This window comes from Falco rusticolus, chromosome 10 (assembly GCF_015220075.1).
Source record: "Falco rusticolus isolate bFalRus1 chromosome 10, bFalRus1.pri, whole genome shotgun sequence".
NCBI lineage: Eukaryota > Metazoa > Chordata > Aves > Falconiformes > Falconidae > Falco > Falco rusticolus.
Window position 1 is genome coordinate 3,822,930 of NC_051196.1, and position 17,098 is coordinate 3,840,027.

Sequence of the window (17,098 nt, forward strand, 5' to 3'; positions counted from 1 at the left end):
GGCCCTTGTCATGGGTTTGGCTGGGTGGGTCCGTTTGCGCTGGTGGAATTTCCTGGGATGCAATGAGGAAATTTCCTAAAGCCCCGGGAGGAAGTTCCTACAAAGTAAAGGGAAATTTCCCGGAAACCAATAGAGGAATTCTTGGAAAGCCAAGGGAAACCATCCTAGAAAGCTACAGTAAAATATCCTGGAAAATAAAGGGGAATTTTACTGCAAGACAGTGTAGGAATTTCCTTGGGAGCACTAGGTGGAATTCCTCAAAAGCAAAGGGAGAGTATTCTGGAAACTTATAGAAAGCAACAGGACCTTCCTAGAAGGACACAGAGGGGATAGTCTAGAAATCAAAGGGGAATTTCTAGAAAGCAAGGAGAAATTTCCTCAAATGCCAGGGAATTTGTGAAAAGCAAAAGTGATTGTTCTTAGGCAAGCAAAGGTGATGATTTTCTAGAGGGGAAATTTCCCCTCTGGTGGAAATTTCTGCTGGAAACCAAAGGGAAATTTCCTAGACAGGGAGAATGAGTTTTGGGAAATAATGTCTTGCTTCCTAAGGAGCACAGTCTTAGGGAAACTTCCTAAAAGCAATGGAAATATTCTAAGCAGAGAGAAAATTCCTAGAAAAGAAATGGAGGGCTCTAGAAAGCAACAAATTTCTGAGGAAGCAAGGGAAGAACTTCCTGGAAAGCAATGGGTGGGAAATACCCTGCTAATCAATGGGGAAATTTCCTGGAAAGCAACAGGGCATTTTGTAGGAAAGGGGAGGAAATTTTCCTGGGGGAAAAAGGCACTTGGAAAACCACACAGCCAGAAGTTGTTCCTGGAGAGAAATATCCTCGAAAGCAAGAAGTGCCGGCGGGAAGAGGCAGGACCCCCCTGCTTCAGCCCTGCCGCCCACCCCTCTGCTCCTCGGGTTCCGCCGGCGGGTGGAAGCCCCGCGGGTCTCGGCGCTTGGCCTCGCTTCCCACAGCCCCAGGGAAGCGCGGCGGGGGCGAGCGCCTGGGGGGCGTGACCTGCCCCCTACGGTTATTTGCTGATTTTCCTCTTAATTTGGGGCAGAAATCGCGTAACGGGCACCGCAGGGGTCCCAGGCGCCCAGCGACTTTCCATTCCCGTGTTACTGGAAACCAGCTGTAGCCCCGGCTGGGCGCTGCTTCCCCTTTCTGGGGCGGGGGGGCCGTGCTGCCACGTGCACCGGCCACCGGGACCCCACTCCCCCCTCGCTTTTGGGGCCTGGCATGACCCGTGGGCCGCCCCCGGGCTCCCCCCTTGGCAAAGGTGGTGCCAGCCCTGATGCACGCAGGGCGGGGTGATGCGCAACTTGATTTCCTTCCTCCCCTCCCCCATCTTTAGTGGCATAAGCCCCCCATGCCGCCGTGCCGGGCACAGTGCCAGAGATGCCGGAGATGCTCGTGGTACCCACGGAGCATCCCCAGCAGCCTCCTGGGGCAGCTGCGAGGCACAGGGACCTTGTGCCAGCAGCTCCCGGCCCCAGTCCTGTGCAGGCTGAGGGTGGCTGGGTGCCCCAGCCCCAGCACCAGCCCCAGCACCAGCCCCAGCACCACCTGGTTCCACCAGCAAAGGCAGGAGCTGGTCGGTGCCAGCCCACGGCTCGACGGGAAAAGGGAGCGCCGGGAAACCCGGCTCCTGGGCCCGGGGCGCGCAGCCAGCGCCCACTGCCCTCCTGGCTTCTCCTTTTAATTTTTCATTTTTTTTTACAGCTGTGCCCTTACAGCACTGACACCGGGCAGCCTGAAAGAAGGAGAATGAAAATCAATAGGATAAAAAAGGGAGTTTCCAGCCCGGAGGCTGAGCCCTGCGTGCCCACGCTGTGCCACCCACGCACCCTGGAAAGCCCCGACAGCCCACGGGTGCAGCTGCCTTTTGGGGTGAGCCCGAGGGGGCTGGGGTGCTCCTGCTTGCTCTTTGCAGACGTGTGGGGTTGAGCTGGGGGGGTGCAGCCACCCCGCACCAGCATCTCTGGGGCTGCAGCATCCCCCCGGGCAGCATCCCTGGCAGCATCCCCAGTGTGGGGTCACCAGCACTGTGGGCTGCCCAGCGGGGCGCAGCACCGGGCAGCATTTAAACCGGGGGTTTCGTTTTGTTTGGCTGGTCGTTTGGTTTTTGTAATTCGGATGGATCTGGGGAGGGGGCAGCACCGCCGCCAGCCCCCTGGGGTGGGTCAGGCTGGGGACACCGGGGACACAGCATCCCCTCCCCGGCGCAGCACTGGGGTCCAGCCCGTGTCACTCCCCTCGCGATGGGACGGGAAGGGGTGGCCTCAGAGACACTTTCACTTTCGGAAGGGTGACGTAGTTTCCAGGAACCCGGGAGCTGGCAGATAAAAGCGAGCGGCGGCAGGAGCGCCCGTGGCGCCATGGCAGCACTCAACAGCGAGGGGTAAGCAGCACCCTGGCACCCCCCCTAAGGGTCGCCGTCCCCAAGTGGCCCCGGTGCCCCCCCCAGTGACGGCCCCGTGTCCCCAGGGAGGCCCAGAAGCTGCGGTTCGGGCCCTGGCTGGTGCGAGCCATCGACAGCGGCAGCTACCGCGGGCTGCGCTGGATCAACGCGGAGCGCAGGGCCTTCCGCGTCCCCTGGAAGCACAACGCCAGGAAGGATGTCACCAGCAGCGACCTGGAGGTGTTCAGGGTAGGTGGGGTAGGGGTCACCAGCGGCGACCTGGAGGTGTTCAGGGTAGGTGGGGTAGGGGTCACCAGCGGCGACCTGGAGGTGTTCAGGGTAGGTGGGGTAGGGGTCACCAGCGGCGACCTGGAGGTGTTCAGGGTAGTGGGGTAGGGGTCACCAGCGGCGACCTGGAGGTGTTCAGGGTAGGTGGGGGAGGGGTCACCAGCGGCGACCTGGAGGTGTTCAGGGTAGGTGGGGTAGGGGTCACCAGCGGCGACCTGGAGGTGTTCAGGGTAGGTGGGGTAGGGGTCACCAGCGGCGACCTGGAGGTGTTCAGGGTAGGTGGGGTAGGGGTCACCAGCGGCGACCTGGAGGTGTTCAGGGTAGGTGGGGTAGGGGTCACCAGCGGCGACCTGGAGGTGTTCAGGGTGGATGGGATGGGGGTCACTAGTGGTGACCTGAAGGCGTTCAAGGTGGGTAGGATGAGGGGTGAGCAGGGGCAAGCTTGAGCTCTTCAAGGTGGGTGGGAAGGAGGTCACCAGTGGTGACCTGGAGGTCTTCAGGGTAGGTGGGAAGGGGATCACCTGGGGCAAGCTCAAGGGCTTCAAGGTGGGTGGGATGAGAGGTCACCAGCGGTGATGTGAAGATGTATCAAGGTGGGTGGGGTAGGGGTCACCAGGGCAAGCTCAAGGTGTTCAAGATGGGTGGGATGGGTGTCACCAGCCGTGACCTGGAGGTGTTCAAGGTGGGTGGGATGGGTGTCACCAGTGGTGATGTGAAGATGTATCAAGGTGGGTGCGATGGGTGTCACCAGTGGTGACCTGAAGGCGTTCAAGGTGGGTAGGATGAGGGGTGAGCAGGGGCAAGCTTGAGCTCTTCAAGGTGGGTGGGAAGGAGGTCACCAGTGGTGACCTGGAGGTCTTCAGGGTGGGTGGGAAAGGGGTCACTAGGGGTGAGCTTGAGGTCTTCAAGGTGGGTGGGACAGGGGGTGACCAGCAGCAGCTTGAGGTCATCGAGATGGGTGGGACGTGGGACCTGGGCAGCAGACCGCGCATCCCTGACACCTCCACGCTCACGGAGCCAGGGTCCCTGTGCTCACGCACCCCCGCACCCCCCAGGCCTGGGCGCAGGTGAGCGGGAGGTACGAGGGGTCCCCCGAGGACCCCGCCAAGTGGAAGACCAACTTCCGCTGCGCCCTGCGGAGCACCCACATGTTCGAGCTGCTGGAGGACAATTCCAAGAGCGGCGATGACCCGCACAAGGTCTTCGCCATCACCCCAGGTGAGGTGACTTGGGGGGGGCTGTGGTTGGGGTGGTGGGGGCCACCTCGAGGCACCCCCTGACCCCGCTCTCCTTCCAGCCGCCCTCTGCCCCAGCGAGGAGGGAGATTTCGGCAGCCCCGATCCTGCAGCGGAGCAGCAGTCGCGGGTAACGGGGTGGGCTGGGGGGTCCCCACGGCCGCTGCTCAGCCGCTGTGCCCCCCGGGCCTGGGGGGGCTGCTGAGCTGGAGCCCAGCACCTTGCCAAAACGTGGGGCAACGGGGGGGCGGCGTGCCCCCCACCCACGCAGTAAGACCTCACCCCACTTCCCTTCGCAGCTGGTGCTCGCCCCCCTAGACGTGGCCCCAGAAATCACTCCCCCAGGTAAGTGCTGGCCCCCCAGTATTTGTTGGGGGGGGGGGGGCACATCCCAGTAGGCTCAGCCAGGGCTGGTTTGGGGGTTGTGAGCCCTCCCGCCTGCTGTGCCCCCCCAGGCACTGCTGCTCCCACCCCGTCCCCGCTGCTGGAGGACATGGAGGTGCTGCAGTGGGTGCTGAAGAGGTGCAACATCTCCCCCCACGACTTCGGCACGCTGACCTCGTCCTGGCCACCTGCAGGTGAGACCAGCCCCACTCCTGGTGTGCAGGGTGCGTGACCCCAGGGGGTGGGTGACCCCAGCCCCTTCCCACCGGTGATTTCTCCGCAGGGGACGCCCCCCACCAGGACACCCTGCTCCAGCCTCTCCCAGGCCCTGGCCAGGACGACTCACTCACCCCACCGGCAGTTCAGGACTGGGTGTCCATGGAGCAGCCCCTCTTGGGTGCCTGCAGCCCCCCGGACCCCATGCTGCTGGGGGAGCAAGGTGGGTGCTGTGGGGCAGGATGCAGCCCCAGGTATGAGAGTGCCCTCATGGGGTGGGAAGAGGCCTCTCCCAACCAAAGCGACGGGCACCCCGCTGCACCCCAAATGGCGATGCCAGCGCACCCGCCGGAGGCCGCGGTCCCTGAGCCACCCCCAGGAGAGACAGTGCCCTTCATCCCTGCCACCAACCCAGTGCCAGCGCCGCTGGAGGATAGCACAGGTGAGGGCTCTTAATTCTTAATAGCTATAAATAATTATTGGTAATAGTTATTAACGCTCAGGGGGTATTTGGGGGAGGGGGAGCGCTTGGGTTCGGGGGATGTGGCTGCTGATGGCTGCCCTGTGCAGACGGCAACGTCCCCGTCCTGGATGTCAGCATCTACTACCGGGGGAAGCTCTTCTACCAGGAGGAGGTGAGGGGCCGGCAGTGCCTGCTGCTGTACCAGCCCTCCGACCCGGCGCTGGTCCTGCGCCCCGGCCACCGGGTGAGCTTCCCCAGCCCCTCCAGGCTGGCCGATGACAAGCAGCGGCGCTTCACCGAGGAGCTGCTGGGCTGCGTGGGGCTGCAGCTGGAGCAACGCGCCCACAAGCTCTTCGCCACCCGCCTGAAGAAGTGCAAGATCTTCTGGGCACTGTCCCAGCAGCTGGAGGGTCCCGAGGATCCCCCCTCCAACCTGCTCTGCCGGGACCAGGAAATCCCCATCTTTGACTTCAATAAGTTTTGCACAGGTGGGTAGGGGTCTCCGTTCCCCCCATCCCGGTTGTTGGGGCTCTTGAGCGCCAAGCCCAGGATGATACAAGCAGCTGAACCCTGTCTCCCCTGGGGTCGCCCCAAAACTGAGCCCCGTGTCCCCTCGCAGAGCTAAGGGACTTCCGCAACGACCAAAGGAAGCGCTCCCCTGACTTCACCATCTACCTCTGCTTTGGGCAGTCCTTCTCCAGGGCCAGGCCCAAGGAGTCCAGGCTCATCCTGGTCAAGGTGTGGGGGGCAACACCCCCACCCCCCACCCTGGGAGAGAGAGACTCTTGGGGCCCGGGGGTGGGGGGGGGGCTGGGGAGGGGGACCCTGGGTGGCTAAGGGACAGGGGGGTTCTTCAGGCTGCTGGGAGGGGGCCCTCGGTGTGCAGGGGAGGTAGGGGGCTGGGTACCCAAGGAGGGGGACCCTCGGGGTCTAGGGGATGGGGGGGGTCCCTCAGGCTCCTGGGACAGGGACCATCGGCATCCAGGGGAGATGGGGGTCTGAGTGACCAAGCAGGGAACACCTTGGGGGCTGGGAGAGATGGAGGAACTGAGTGACAGGGGGAGGGACACCCTTGGAGACCAGGGGAGATGGAGGAGTCCAGGGAGGGAGACCCATGGGGAGCAGGGGAAATGGGGGAGGCAGCTGCCCCGGGGTGGGGACCCTAGGGGCTGGGGGAGAGGCAGGGTGCCCTGCACACCTCCTTCCTCCGCTCCAGGAGGACAGGGCCGTGCAGGACACTACAGCTGCCCCTACCCCTGCCCCTAACCCTGCTGCGTTGTTGCTGCAGCTGGTGCCCAAGTTCTGCGAGCACTGGTACGAGCAGGTGCTGCGGGAGGGAGCCTCCTCCCTCGACAGCGGCACCATCAGCCTGCAGCTCTCCGACTCCTTCAGCCTCTTCGAGCTCATCGAGCAGTGCGACATGCAGATAGACTGACCCCCACCCCCCCTGCTCCCCGGGCCCCCCCCAGGACAGGCACCAGCTGGTGGGGGACCACCAGGCACCACGGGCCGTGCAAACCTGCGTCCCCCCAGGAGCACTGTGGGGGGATGCCTACGGTGGGGATTTTCCAAGGACAGCTTCGGTGGCTGATCCCAGAGCCAACACCTTGCTTTTCCCCTCCATCAGCTGCTAACGTGTGTTTTTGGTGGAGCGTGGTCATTTACAGATTTATTTTCTTAAGTTCTCTAAGCTTAAATATATTATGTATGGAAAGGTGCTTCCTGCTTGTTTATGTTGCTTAGAGGTCTGGCCCTGCTGGTAGTCTGAGACCTTCACCCCCCACCCTCCCCCAAACCCATGGGGGTCCGTGGTCAGCCTTGTCCCAGTAAAGCCACTGCTGGCAGTGGGTCGTACTGGAGCGCCCGTCAGCGCCTTCTCCCCATTATCTCCGTGTAAATGAGGTGGCTTCCCACGCGTGCAGGGATGCATTTATGGATGCATTTATTTCCATGCTTTAAGGCTGCAAACACGACTTGGAAGCAAAGCGTGTTGAGGTCAGCTGGGCTTTGGCTAAACAAAAATAACTTCGGCGAGTGCCTCCCCGCTGGCCCCGAGCTACTCGCTTGAGATGTTCTGGAAAAATAAGGCAGTAACTCCAACACAGAGCACCCAGCACTCAGCTCCGAGGGGCAGAGGTGGTGGGATCGTGGGGAGGAGCATGGTCACCATGGGGGGAGGGGGTGTCCCCTCCCCGGGCTGCAATTCTCCTTTCAGAAGCGAGGGGAGAGGACCAGCTTGGCCACCAGCATGGGACCCTGGGGTCTCCCCCAGGGAGGTGGCAGCCTCCTTACCTGCTGATTGACCTGGATGCTGCTGGACCCGAAGGTGGTGGTCCCGTAGCTTGTCACGTAGTAGTGAGCAGAGGGCTGTGCTGGGGGCTGCTCTGGTGGCCTGGGCACTGGGCGGGGGGGGGGGGGGGCACCATCAGCACCTCAGCTCCACGAACCCCCAGCCCTCCTCCAGCTCCAGCCCGGGAGCTGCGGGCTCACCTTTGGGCAGGAGCAGCTCCGCGCCGAAGCGGTGCCCACATGTCCCGCAGGTTTTAACATCTTCCTTGGTCCTGTGGAGGAGAAAGCCCCAAGAAGGAGGAGCAGGAGCTGCCCTCAGCACCCCTCGTGGAAGACGATGCCAACGTGATGGAAAAGGCTCCATCTCTCCCCCCTGACCTGAGGTCCTGCCGTTGGTGGGATGGCTGCTGCCTTCCCAGGTGCCAGCTGAGCACCTCCAGCTCTTCGGGGAACAGAGGATGTGGGGGCACCTGGCCAGCACCGTCAGCACCGTGCCCAGGCCCGGAATCCCCCCTTTTTCACCTCTCTTCCCACACTCAAAAGTACTTTCCCACACAAGTAGAGGCTGACCCCAGGCGGGACACGGGCTGCTACGGTCAGGAGAAGGCCAGCGCGGTGCCTGGTGAGTTTTGCAACTCATTGCACGTGGCTTTTAGCAGCCGAGCATCCCCAGCAGCATCGCGGTACCCACCAGCCCCCGGCTCGGCGGGGCACGGCGCGTACGTACGTGGTGTTTGTGCCATCCATGTCTGGCCAGATGAGCTCCGCGGGGCAGCCGGCTGTTCGGCAAGGGGTCTTCACACACACGTGCAGCCCCGGCCATGCCTCAGCCAGCTTCTGGACGATGAACACGGCGGCCACCAGGAAGTCCCAGGCAAACTGGAAACCTTCCAGGCAAAAGGAGAACATCGTGCTCGCTCACAGCCGCCCAGCCAGGGCAGCCCAGGCGATGCTGCAGCGATGCCCACCAGCCTGCAGCCAGAAGGGTGGGAGCAGCTCGGTTTCTCCAGGTAACCGAGGCCCATCAGCCTTCAAGGGGAATTCAGAGGTACGTTGGCAGAGCTGCCCAGCTCGCGTGGCCCTTCAGCTTATGGCTTGGAGCCCCAGCGGGAGGCTGGATGGGGGAGGGTGGCCCATTTGCTCCATGAGAAGACTGAAAACTTGACTTCCCGCTTTGATGCGATACCTTGAGAGGAACCCTGACTGGGTTGCACGGAGAACGAGGAGATCTTTAACAGAATTGCTGGCGGACCCTGGCCAGAGTAGGACACGTGGCAGAGGCTTCTGGGGAGCTCTGCCAAGAGGGGTGGAGGTGGCAGGGGGACCTGAGGAGCAACGTGTGTTCTGGAGTCATGAAATAAGAATCAGGGACCCTCACCTGTCCTTCCTGCCGGCTTTCTGCACCGGAGCTCCAGGTAGCTGTAGGCCCTCTGGTTGTTCTCTTTGATGAGCAGAGCTTTGCCGTTGCATACGAGCAGGCAAGTCACTTTGGCCACCCAGTGTGTGGAGTAGAAGGAGCAAGCCTTCACCAGGAACCTGCAAGGAGAGCGCCCACGGCCTTCACACCCTCCTCCCCGCTTATCTCTAACACTGGGACAGAGGAAGCTTGGCACCGGGTGGGCTTGAGGGATGTAAAGCCAATTTCAGCAGGATCAGGGGCAGCCGAAGGAGGACCCTGCCCTACGGAAAGCTCAGGCAGCAGGAGCAGCCCCTTAAGCCACCAGCTGTTCCCGAGCCGGCCATCTGTCCTGGCTTTGGGCTGGGCTGGGTTAGTTTTCTCCCTGGCTGGCGCAGTGCTGCGGATTTGGGGTGAGGGTAATGTTGCTGACACCCTGATGGTTTTTGTTGTCGCTGAGCAGCGCTTACCCTAAGTCAAGGGCTTTTCAGCTTCTCACGCTGCCCCGCCAGTGAGGCGGCTGGGGGCACAAGGAGCTGGGAGGGGACACGGCCAGGACAGCTGACCCCAGCTGGCCCAAGGGATTTTCCGTGCCGTATGCCATCGTGCTCAGCATGTAAACGAGGGGAAAGCTGGCGGGGGGCCGCTGCTCAGGAACAGGCTGGGCGCTGGGTGGTGAGCAGTTGTTTTTCATTTGCATCACTTGTTTGTCTGGGGTTCTACTTCTCTCTCTCTTTGTTAGTCTCCTTTTCATTACTATTCCCGTTATTACTACTATTCCCGTTATTACTACTATTCCCGTTATTACTACTATTACTATTTCATTTCAATTATTAAACTGTTCTTATCTCAGCCCATGAGTTTTCTCACTTTTACCCTTCCAATTCTCTTCCCCTGTCCCACTAGGGGGAAATGAGCAAGCAGCTGCGTGGGGCTGGGGTTAAACCATGACAGCATCAGATAAAACTCTGGACACACATCAAGAACCCCCCAAGGACAGGAGACTCTCCAGGAACTGGGACAGTCCCAGTGCCTGTAGAAACCAGACCATGCTCAGGTGGGACTGGGAGACCTCTGAGTGCCTGGGTGGGCACAGGCTACAGCCCAAACCCGCCCCAGATGACAGGTGAACCAGGAGGAGCACAGTCCTTGCTCACCTCCAGGCTGCCACCATCGGAATGGTTCATCCAGGGCTCCACACGTCTCTGGCGGAGCCGAGAAGCCACCTCGGTCCCCTGAGTCCCAGGCTCACCCTCAGCTGATGCGGTCTCCGCAGCCACAGGCTTGCCGAGAGCCATACGGGCACCGCACCAACCCCGAGCCCTGCGACCTCACCACGGGCTGGAACCACTGCTCACCTCTGGAAGAAACCCTCCGGTATCTCAGGCGAGAAGTAGGCACGGATGTGGAGGTCCTCAGGGTGGTCTCCTCCCCACACCTCAGAGACCTCTTGGGTCTGGTTCAGGTAGGTTGGGAATAAGTACCAGGACTCATCGCAGCCCTGCGTTGTCTCCCATGGCTTCCCGGGCACAAACTCACTGGCCTGGGGGTTGAGTGCTTTGGTGTGCCTCACCTCCAGGCAGAGCTCAAAGTGCTTCAGGAGGCTGAAGAGCTTCCCTCTCCCTCTGTGAGGCCCGTGTCCCATAATTTCCTCAAAGACATCCTGCATCCCTTCAGAAAAGAGCTGGTGCTTCACCAAGGCACGCACGGCTCGGTGGCACAGCATTGCCTTTGACTTGAAGGTCCACACCCAGTTGGACCTGTCTCTGATGGTGGCGTGCTCCCCAATCAGCGTGTCCACGGAGATGCTCTCCAGCTGCTGGACCAGGCGGTACCGCACCAGGAGCTGCTCGGGAGGAGGAGGGAAGAGGCAGCAGTGAGAGGAGCCCAGCAAAGCTGCAGAGAAGGTGGGTCCTGATCCTCGAGCTCACCTTGAACATCGTTATTAGGAAGGTAGGCTGGAGAAAAACGGTGCTTTCCAGGTGCTTGATTTCCTCATACCACACAAGAAGCCCGATGCGGTGGAGGTACCGCAAAATGTCCTGGAGCAGCTCCCTGCCCAGGCTGGCCAGGCTCTCACGCTGGGAGAGTTTGCTGAGCAGGTACTGGAAGTCCATCATGCCTAGAGGGAGACGCGGGAGCTCAGCACCAACCTTCCAAGGCAGATGCTTTAGAGGGCCAACACGCACCAGCGGCACCCAGTGCCACCCGTGCCATCCCTGGGGAAGCAGCTGGGACCAACACGATGCTCAGTGGCTTTACCCATCCCCAGCTGTCTCGCTGCCACCCTGGAGCTCCCACCGTCCTGCCTCGCCTCAGCAGCACCAGCAGCCTGCCAGGACCTCAGCGGAGCATCTGAGAAAGGTGGCTAATACGGGTTTTTAGCCTTGTTTGAGACAGCAGGGTTGATCCCAGCCAGAAAACCTCCGATTGCCAGTTACACCTCAGATTGTCATTTAGTGGTGCAGCACGACAGGCAACACCACCTGGCTTATCTCCACAGGACAAAAGCATTTGCTCCTCACCCTCTCACCCTACACCAGCCAGGGGAGCCGGAGAGGATGCCAGGTGCTAGGGAGGGGGAGGGACCATTACGTGTGGTGAGGAAGTAGGTTTGGAAACCCACAGAGAAGCGTTAAAGCAGTGGAGCTCCTTCCTGCAACACCTTGTAGCTGCTTGCACGGGGCGGAGGGGAGAAAAGATGTTACTGGAAAGAAACAAACCAGCCGAGGTGGCCGGCGCCGGGTGCCCCAGCCCCAGGCTGGGAGGTGCTGGCAGAGCCTCCTGGCGAGGGCACACGGCCTTTCCCCACGCTTTTCCCGAGGCACCTGCCCCAGGAGCAGCTGCTTCTAACGACGGAGCCGGGTTGCAGTAATTAATGCTCCAGTGATGACAGCCCAAGGTCTTCAGCAGTGACCCCCGACCCCGTGAGCAGGGCTAGGAGGTACAAGCAAGCACTGGGAGCCCGTCCCAGCTGCAGGGCAGGGGGTCCTCCCAGGAAGGTGATGGATGTGGGGGTGATGGACCACTCACCATGGCCCGCCATCTCCTCGCTCTGCGCGATAGCGACGATGGCAGCTTCCACCTGCCGGTAGACGGGCGGTAGCACTCGGACAACCTCAGGGAAGAGCTCCTCCTTCTTCACATGCTCCAGGATAGTGGCCTCAAGCTTTTTGATGTCACTGTGATCTGTGCAGTTGACAGCAACTAAGTGTAAGATCTGGAAGAGAGGAAGCACACACCTGCAAAAGCACGGCCATAGCCTGAGAGGGAAAGGAGGGACCCGATGCCAAGGAGGTCACCAAGGATGGGACACACCACTGGCACCGCTTCAGGCAGCCCTTCCGTCACGCCTTTGCTCTGCGGCAGTGTCTGGAAAATCACCTGGGGATGGTAAGTGCCCCCTCACACCCCTCCCCAGGCACTTGCTACAAGCCACAGGGGGAGATGCCCATCACCGCGCAGGGACAAGGACCCAGCAGGTCACAGCCAGGGGTTACTGTGCCCACCCCAGCCCTAGGGAGCAGCTGCAAGCAGCGATCTGATGCATTAGCACCAGGTCACCGTTGCCAGTAGCATGTTGGGCTGCCAGTGCCAACGGAATGACCACAGACAGCAAGGAACCACGAGCATCTCAGCCCTACAGTTAACGTGTGGCTCTCCATCTCCTTCAGCCTCTCCCACTGGTCCACATAAAACTTGGGCTCCTCGCTGCCCTCCAGGTTGTCGATGAAGTGAGCGAGGTTGCTTTTTCGCTCCACCAGCATGGCCGCGATCTTGGCCATGATATCACGCCTCTTCTCCTCCACCTCCTCCTCCCGGCAGCAGTCCACGTGGGTGCCCACGGGAAGCACCACCGAGTTGGGGACTCGCATGAACAAGTTGTTGATCCAGAAACCAACGAGCTCCTTGAAAGACTGGTCGGTAATTTGGTACCTGGGGAGGAAGAGAAGTGCCAAATTCACGTCTAACCCTGTGGGCCTCCAGCCAGCTTGCACCAGCACAGGCCTGACCGCCCACCCTGGTGCAGGGGCTTACTGGGGAAGAGCTCAGATCTCCTAAGCTGGCGTGGGCCATATCCACTCTCATCCTTCGGTTGCCCATCCTTAAGCTAAGCCAGTGATAGCTATGGGGTCTAGCAGAGTCCATCCCTGCTTGGGTGAGAGCATCCCTCTGTACCGCAAAGCCTGACGCTCTCTCCATGTTCAGGGAGCGGCACAAGATACAGGAGGGCTCGCCAAGGTATCTCCAAGGCAGGAAGCAGAGGGATCAGGGATCAATTGTCACATAAGGAGTCAGTGCTCATCTAACCCCTCAAAACAGAGGGCTTTGGCAAGGTCACAGATCCAGTGGCTTAGTTAAAAGAGTGATGTGCAGCAAGGGGGAGAGGGAGAGCTAGCTCCTCCGGCGGTGAGAAGAGCAGGCATGGATGGAAATGGTGTGAACCCTTTTTTTGTTCTCCCACTCCACTGTGAATCCAGACCAGCTCAGCACTTACATGTGGAGGTTGATGACGAGGATGACAAGCGCCTGTGGCGTGATGAACACGTGGTGAGTCATGTAGTACTCCAGTTGGCCGGCAAAGTCCCAGAAGAGAAACGTGAAGTCCTCGATCTGGAACTCACTGATCTCTATCCCAACCGTTCGCTCTTCCTTGGGCACCAGTTTGGTTTGCCCTTGCTTCAGGCTTTGGCAGATGGTGGACTTCCCTGCCAGCGAGGCCCCCAGGAACATGGTCTTGACCCTCTTGTCCTCCTGCCCTGAACTGTGTTGAAGCTGGCTGAAGTAATTCTGGATTTGCTGGATGCCACCGGCGCACACTTCACTGGGTGGCTCCCGGAGCGGGTTCCCACTGGCCTTGACCATTTTCAGGGACTGCCCCTGGAAGAGCTCCCTGGGGAGCTGCCGGAGGGCATTGTTCTGCACGTGGAGCTCCTGTAAGCATGCCAGCTGCAGGACGGGCTGGGGGAAGGTCCGGAACAGGTTGTTGGAGATGTTGAGGTACTGGAGACTGCCTCGACAAGCTGCCAGGTCCCTGGGGAGGGCACTGAGACGGTTGTTGTTCAGCCGCAGGTGTTTCAGCCTGGGGAGATGGCAGAAAACCCCCTCAGGGATGACCCGGATTTGGTTCTGATTCAGCTCAAGCTTCTCCAAACGGACCAGGCTCTGGATTTCATCGGGAAAGTCCACAATCTCGTTCTTGGACAGGATCAACTTCTTCAAGTTGCAAAGCTTAGAGATGCCGGCGATGCTCCTGAGCTTGTTCCTGTCGAGGTCAAGGCTCTCCAGCGCGGGGTCGCCCAGGACCGCTGGTGGCAGCACCCGCAGCCGCTGCATGGAGAGGGTCACCTGGCGCACGCCGTCCTCCTGCCCCGGACCTGGGCGTGTGGGACAGGGAAGGGGGTTAAAAGAGACTTTCACCTTTTGGGTTGCAGACCACGTTTTTCTCTCGAGCTCTGCACGCCTTTGGGATCATTTCGGCCACCAAGGAGAAGCAAAGGCAAAGCAGAGGAGCTGGCTGAGCTGCTCCTGCGGTCGCTGGAGGGGAAGCAAAGCCGAAGCACGAGGACTTGGCTGGGCCTGAAGACACGGTGCCCAGCAGACGCTGACCTGTAGCCCGTGCATCACATTAACAGCTTTGCTCGCATGGCAAAAATGCGAAAAAATTGCAAAAAAAAAAAAAAAAAAAAAAAAAAGCAAGTGCTGCAAGAGCTTGGGCTGCAGGTGCGCCTGCCCCCAGACTGGCAGTTCCTAATGCCGAGGCCAGGGCTGGTGCGTTCAGACACTTCCTCTCCCACAGCCCCCCCAGCTCCAGCCGCCAGCTGCGACTCCCTGCAGCGATGCTCCCGGCCCCGGCACACCGGGGCAATGCCGGGACGGTGGCATCCAACACAGGACAGGGCACACGAGACCAGACTCCGTGATGGCCCAGGACAGCCCCAGAGGAGGTTGTTTAGAGTAGAGGTTTGCAGACGAGAAGAGCACCAGGGGGTTGTGGATCACACCATACAGGACAAAACACGGTCGGATTTGCTTCCTTCTCCCTCGTTTCACTTCCTCAGCAGATGACGCAGCGCATGGCAGCCCTTGCGCAAGGCGCCCTGCTCAGGGCAGACTTACCACCAGTTCTCCCCATCACCACCTAAAGCTGGGACATGCAACGAGCTCGCAGCAAAGCCAACCTTCACCCTCTCCCAAACGCCTGGCCTCTCCTCCGGCGCCATCAGAGACCAGGCCAAGGGCTCCCGCCACCACCCTGACCTGGAGCAGCTACTCACAGGCTCCGGGCTGGGCCATGGCCCTGCAGCGTGCCACCAGCTGGGTCCTCCAGGTCACTCAGCCTCCCCCTTTCGCTTCCTCCTCTGGCTCCGCTCCCCGCCTCCCCGAGCTCCCCACCCTCTTGCTCCATCCACCCTCAGAGCGGCTCCAGGCAATCAGGGCACCTCTGGCCAGACACCAGGGCCGCAGGCATGTTCTGGAAGCAGCTCTGGAGGCCACCTACAAGCCCAGGATGGTGGCAAAGCAGCTCCTGAGTCAGGTTCTTACAGCAGCATCCCCACCTTCGCTGAAGAGGCTTCTGGCGTTACCGCTGCTGCAGAGGAGGGAAAGGACGCTAACAAGATGTTTTGCTACTACAAACCTTCTGCAGGAGGTGAATAAATAAGACCTGCTCCCTTCAAACAGGTGGCAGCATCTGATCCAAAAGGGTCAAGCAGAAAGAAAAGAAAAAAAAAAACCACCAAAAAACCCCCAAACGCAGATAATATACACAGGATACTAGAAAAATCTGTTTTCTAGAACATGCCAGGAGAGGCACGTTTAGGTAAATTTCTCATTGCCTCTTGCAAGGGGCAGCTTACAAGTCGATGGATTTCTTTTTAACGGGACTCAGAATGAAAGAACCAGTGTTCTTTGTCACACAACTTCTGGGGAAAGCATGTGCAGCGGGTAGTTGTCAGCTTCGTTGCTCCGCCGGGCAGCGGCAGGTGCAGAGGTAACTGAAATTTAACAGTCTTTACAGTACCTGCAGTCCTAATATATCTTGCCACAGGCTCTTACCTTCACTGCTAATTCAAGGCTAACACGAAGGATTTAAAGCAGTGAATCAGTCCGAAGAAGAAAACAGATTGACCCTGTCTTCCCAGCCAACAGTGACGTTGCTTCTGTTATTTGGTCAAGCTTTGCTATTCACACCACCTGCCCTTTTTCACTCATGCAGGCAGGTTGTTCCAGATTTGTTCCTCTGATACACCCGAAGGTGTCCAGTTTCCAGCCTAAATGTACTCACACCTCGACCACATTCTCTCACTCTTGTGTCAACAGTGCCATAAAAGTTCCTGCATTTTATTTTGCCACAAAATCTACCAGCGGTGATCGTATTCACAAACCCACACTCATCTGCTAGGTATATATTCTAGCTACAAGCTTAGCTTCAAAACTAAAGCTTCTCTTCCAGCTATTCTTTTGCAGCCTTAGTGAGCCTTTGTTCCAAAATTTTCAAAGAAAGTCTGAGGTTATCGATCCCTTACATTCCATTCAGGCAGCAAACAGAGCCAAGGAAGATCAACTCCAAAACACTCGGAGCTCATTCATAAATGCTTCCACAGGACAGTAAATGATGGGAGTGAAGCATTATACCAGCCCGGATGTACTGACACATGAGCTTCTTTTGTTTAAATTAAAAAAAGAGAAAGAAAAAAGTCCCCACACCAGCTACTTGAAACTACAGCCAGAATTATAGTATGCAGACCAAAAAAATCAAAAATCAAAGTTCACTGAAAACTTAGGAGCCCCATCAAGGGATCAAAGGTCTTGGTATATTTGTGAGTTTTCCTGTGCTCGCCAGGAAAAACAGTACAAGCTGCAGTTATTTACTTTACAAAATTCATCCCAGAGCACCTGTAATCTCTTTGAAGTCAAGCAGCAAGACCAGCCTCAGAGGGCAGCTGCCAAGCGGAACCTTCCCCGAGGTCGGGAAAGCCCTGCTGCGAGACGTGGTGCTGCCACCTAGTCCAACAGACCACGCACATTCGGTTCCCCTTGCAGGGAAAGGCGGTTTCTAAGCTGTAACGTACTGGTTTTCTCTTCAGCTTCCCTGTTAAATGCCTCCCCGCTAACAGATGGTCAGATGGGGAATGATGCTTTTGGTCAGGTTCAAGAGTGCTGAATATATTTCTAATCACTGTACTTCAGATGATCGCGTAAAAGATGGGCTGCGCTGCCGTACAGGCGGGCAAGGAGCGCTTTTGAAGAAAGCGAGATGAAGTCAGTACGCGTGCTGGGCTCCTTTGCTTCTTGATAGGAAACCCAGTCCTCCTAGAGCAGAGGAGGAACCATTACTCATCCAACTCCAATCCTCTTCTAAAAACACGGCACTCCTTACGCAGCAGCCAAGCGCGCAGGTTTATACAGAACAGCCAGGGCAAAAGGCAG

The 17,098-nt window shown here is 59.1% G+C and overlaps 2 protein-coding genes across 7 annotated transcripts; one reads left to right on the top strand and one right to left on the bottom strand.

Annotated features, from left to right (window-relative positions):
* Positions 1 to 1,749: 1,749 nt before the first annotated feature.
* Positions 1,750 to 7,150, top strand: IRF7 (interferon regulatory factor 7). Of its 5 annotated transcripts, none has more exons than XM_037401670.1 (10): positions 1,750 to 1,883; positions 2,301 to 2,394; positions 2,481 to 2,643; positions 3,738 to 3,900; positions 3,980 to 4,047; positions 4,217 to 4,262; positions 4,373 to 4,495; positions 4,585 to 4,959; positions 5,088 to 5,468; positions 6,269 to 6,885. In XM_037401670.1, exons 2-10 carry the CDS (start codon positions 2,372 to 2,374, stop codon positions 6,721 to 6,723), a joined length of 1,797 nt encoding a protein of 598 aa, XP_037257567.1. In that variant the 5' UTR covers positions 1,750 to 1,883; positions 2,301 to 2,371; the 3' UTR covers positions 6,724 to 6,885. The 5 variants fall into 5 exon arrangements, with proteins under 5 accessions (XP_037257567.1, XP_037257568.1, XP_037257571.1 ...); XM_037401671.1 differs by having other exon boundaries at positions 1,866 to 1,883; positions 2,311 to 2,394; XM_037401674.1 differs by lacking the exon at positions 1,750 to 1,883 and adding an exon at positions 5,600 to 5,718 and having other exon boundaries at positions 2,272 to 2,394; positions 6,269 to 6,515.
* On the bottom strand, positions 6,906 to 17,030 carry LOC119154299 (malignant fibrous histiocytoma-amplified sequence 1 homolog). 2 transcript variants are annotated; one of them, XM_037401669.1, is made up of 11 exons: positions 14,944 to 17,030; positions 13,164 to 14,043; positions 12,310 to 12,601; positions 11,699 to 11,885; positions 10,597 to 10,787; positions 10,024 to 10,511; positions 8,648 to 8,805; positions 7,997 to 8,156; positions 7,471 to 7,541; positions 7,273 to 7,379; positions 6,906 to 7,054 (listed from the first exon to the last, which is right to left on the bottom strand). In XM_037401669.1, the coding sequence occupies exons 1-11, from the start codon at positions 14,960 to 14,962 to the stop codon at positions 7,037 to 7,039; spliced, it is 2,571 nt and encodes an 856-aa protein (XP_037257566.1). In that variant the 5' UTR covers positions 14,963 to 17,030; the 3' UTR covers positions 6,906 to 7,036. The 2 variants fall into 2 exon arrangements, with proteins under 2 accessions (XP_037257566.1, XP_037257565.1); XM_037401668.1 differs by having other exon boundaries at positions 6,906 to 7,379.
* Positions 17,031 to 17,098: the final 68 nt, after the last annotated feature.

Excerpts from the sequence above, each read along its gene's own strand:
- IRF7 (XM_037401670.1), top strand. The coding sequence starts at position 2,372 with ATGGCAGCACTCAACAGCGAGGG. Across the intron at positions 2,395-2,480 it reads GCAGCACTCAACAGCGAGGG|GGAGGCCCAGAAGCTGCGGT; the intron begins GTAAGCAGCACC and ends CCGTGTCCCCAG. Across the intron at positions 4,263-4,372 it reads CCCAGAAATCACTCCCCCAG|GCACTGCTGCTCCCACCCCG; the intron begins GTAAGTGCTGGC and ends GTGCCCCCCCAG.
- LOC119154299 (XM_037401668.1), bottom strand. Across the intron at positions 10,512-10,596 it reads TCCTAATAACGATGTTCAAG|CTCCTGGTGCGGTACCGCCT; the intron begins GTGAGCTCGAGG and ends CCTCCCGAGCAG. Across the intron at positions 8,806-10,023 it reads CCGGAGGGTTTCTTCCAGAG|GTTCCTGGTGAAGGCTTGCT; the intron begins GTGAGCAGTGGT and ends CTCTCCTTGCAG.